The 3251-nt window shown below is 35.7% G+C and overlaps 1 protein-coding gene across 3 annotated transcripts in view; it reads left to right on the top strand.

Annotated features, from left to right (window-relative positions):
- The window catches only part of pex5la (peroxisomal biogenesis factor 5-like a), a 102856-nt gene that overhangs the window by 57282 nt on the left and 42323 nt on the right, over positions 1-3251 (top strand). For all 3 annotated transcript variants that reach the window (XM_032525255.1, XM_032525253.1, XM_032525252.1), the window contains 2 exons: positions 1050-1259; positions 2745-2862. In XM_032525255.1, the coding sequence (XP_032381146.1) occupies positions 1050-1259; positions 2745-2862 (328 nt within the window). The remainder of the gene's footprint in view (positions 1-1049; positions 1260-2744; positions 2863-3251) is intronic.

The following is a 3251-nucleotide window of genomic DNA, read 5'->3' as shown; positions in this document are numbered from 1 at the left end:
TGGCAGGAAAAAGAGAATAGAAAAATGGTCAGTAAGAAGAAAGTATCAGAAGTTCAAACATTCAAAGAAATACATAGTATAAAATTATTCTGGAAAAGAAAAAGACAACACTTACATTCTGCTATGATGTAAGGATTTAAATGTATTGCAATAAGTACTCAAATCAAACAAAGATTCCCTTCTTTTCCTAAAGAAATCTGGGTATCAGCTTAGAATTGTAACACTTTTAGTCTGCAGTGGTGAAGCTGGATGACAGCACAGACAAACATTAAGCCCCTTGACAAAAGGCTCCGTCCTTCTTTGCCGCTCTAACAACCTGCGATTGAATTACTTAATTGACCCAACTGGAGCTCCTCAAGGGGTTGCCTGCCTTATCCTTATCAGACTGCAGCGGCCAATGGTATATTTAGATTCTCTGAAAAGAGCAGCAGCAAACTTTTTAGATGTCCACCGAGGGGGCAATACCGTGTCAGCTTAAGAACACTTGACAGCTTAACTCTCCGTGTCAGAAAATGTATAGCTCAAACTCAAAGCTTCATGTAGCACTATAAGTGAAGCCTGTTTTCAAAGAGAAAGGAACATTTCCAAAAATCCCAATATATTTCAAAGAGCAATTATTTAAGTAAACAATAAAATGGAGAAAATACAGCAATTTAGAGATTGCAACAGTGTTTTTCTAGCATTAAAGGGCGCTCAAATGATTAATTTATACGTGAATATTTTAATGTGATACGGGTTTACTCAGTTATGCAACGTTGGAAAATAGCAGGTTTGAATAGTCAAATTGTTTGCAATTCAACTTAATTTTCTTGCTTCAGAATTAATCAGTGGTGAAACTTGTCAAACTAGCAGCCCTTCACATTAATAAAACTAACAATAAACAAAGTTTATTACTGGTGCAATCTACAATACACTTGGTGGTTAATGTCCCTCATGCAAGTGGAAGATGTTTGTCCGTTTAGTGTTCCCTCTCAGATTCCCAAGATTTCTTGGTTAGAAATTTTAAAGCATAAACAAACTAAACTAAACCATTGTCATGTCTTACACAGTTATCTCTTCTACACTGGACCTGCTGGATCTCAGCGAACCTGGCGAGAAGAAAAGCAGCAAAGACAAAAGGAGCCCCCTGTCATCTCGGGGCAACAGCCAGAAGAACAACTCTCACAGGAAGAAGACGGATGAGACGGAGCTGATCCAGGTGGAAGTTGAACAGACAGGACAAAGCATGAGGACCCCAGAGAGGGCGTCACTAGACTCAGGTAGAGACGAATTGTAAACTTTAGATTTTTCACAATCTTTTAAAAGAGCCACAAAATACATTCATATTTTTCAATTTATGAGTAAAAGATAGTTCATCTTAGGGACAATGAAACAGACCAACCATCAGTTACTTGGTTCTGAAAATCCTGTTACAAGGACAACAACACCCTGGTACACAGTGAAAAAGGACTTACTAAATCGTCAACTACTAAAGCGGGACTTGAAAATGAATACTTTTTTTGGTGTATTTTGCTGCTGGATTTTATTTGAGCATAGTTATTGTGCTGCTTTAGTTTAGATCAAATTCAACATTTGAGAAGTTGGCTTTCTATTGTTAAATTTGAAGAAAAAAACATTTTTCTACTTTATTGCTCAGTGAGTAAAGTTGTATTGGTATCAGTCTCAAAACTCAGGTATTGTATTTTTCAAATACCCAGCCATACCTACATGTACTGTTAGGTATGATTATGTATATTAATGCTATAGCATACATTATGTGTGTATTTCACCTGATCCATTCTGTTATGTCATATACAGTACATACCTTGTTTGTAATTGCCTGTGCACACGCTGAGGAAGGGCACTGCCCGAAACGTCTGTCGTGTGTGGCAATAAAAAGCATCCAGTTAGAGTGCTGTCCTATTAACTTTATCTATGTCATATACATACAATATATTCTGTCATATAGATAAAATATCATTCACATATTTAAAAAATAAAATCCCATAATTGTATACAGTCCCCTGTCCTGCTTTATCTTGTTGCAACCATCTCAGCCAGTTTCTCAAAAGCCATACATTTCCCACCACTCCCAACAACTCAAACTCCCATCATTATCCATGTATCATCTGTGGAACTGACCCTCTTGCACACAAGACAGACCAAAGAAGGATCAAGACAATTTACTGTAATGAAAGGAATCACCTTAAAAGACTTCGAAAGAAAACGGCCAATTACTTATCTATTTGTCAGTTAAAAAGTCTTCAATGAGAACTAATTATGCAGACTGAGTCAAACTACAGTGTGGTGAATAATTCATGAGATTCATTATAACCCAGTTAGCATCATTTTCAAGAAAAACTTTACTGTATGTCCTGTTAAAATTGTGAGCAGATGTTTTTGTCAATCTATTTTTAGCTCACTGTCCTATCAGAATAATTTAATTAGTGGTTGTAACCCGGGGTGAAAGGTTTTGCTTTTTAACTAATAGAAAACATAACTAGCTACTTTTTTAAATTAGTGTCATTGCTTAATGACAAAAATTGAAATGTACTTTTGTACTTAATACACAGTCGCATTTTTCCAAATTAACAGATAACAGACAGTCCTGAGGTTAAATTATATTTCAGAGATGAATTTTGATGAAAGTGATTTAATTTGATCAATGGTGAAACAAATTAACTTTACTTGCCTCTTTTGTTAATTTAGTCTGTTTCCTGTTTTAAGTATTATTTTATTCTTCATTATTTTGTTACCATCACCAGTTGGTTCAACATTGGATAAATGGGAAGAGCTTAACCCCAACCCTGAGAGGAATGGCAACAGAAAATGGAAGTTGGAGAGACGGCGCTCATCTAAAAATTCATCCAATGAATTTCTGTGGTAGGTATTATCCTGAGCAGACATTATTAAGATGGTCATATTTTGTATCATCAATAAGAATTACAGCCATTTTGGACAATTCCATGCCTTAAAATGTACATTCTATGCTTTAAATCAATATTTTTATTGTAAACAATATATTTTAAACACCAGACAGCCTTCATGCAGCCACAAAATTGTGACAACGAAAAGTCCATTTATTCCATATGAATAAAAAGAAAACTGTGCATTGGGTATGGTTGGTTGTAACAAATAAAATGCTTTTAACGTCAGAAATGAAAAGAATAATATCTACAGTGCAGCCACAACGAGACATGCCATCAGAAAACGGCCCAATCGCTTACATAACCAAGCCTTACGTCCACACACACACACACACACACACACAC

This window comes from Etheostoma spectabile, chromosome 9, assembly GCF_008692095.1.
Source record: "Etheostoma spectabile isolate EspeVRDwgs_2016 chromosome 9, UIUC_Espe_1.0, whole genome shotgun sequence".
Classification (NCBI taxonomy): Eukaryota; Metazoa; Chordata; class Actinopteri; order Perciformes; family Percidae; genus Etheostoma; species Etheostoma spectabile.
This window is presented reverse-complemented; position numbering and strand designations above follow the sequence as displayed.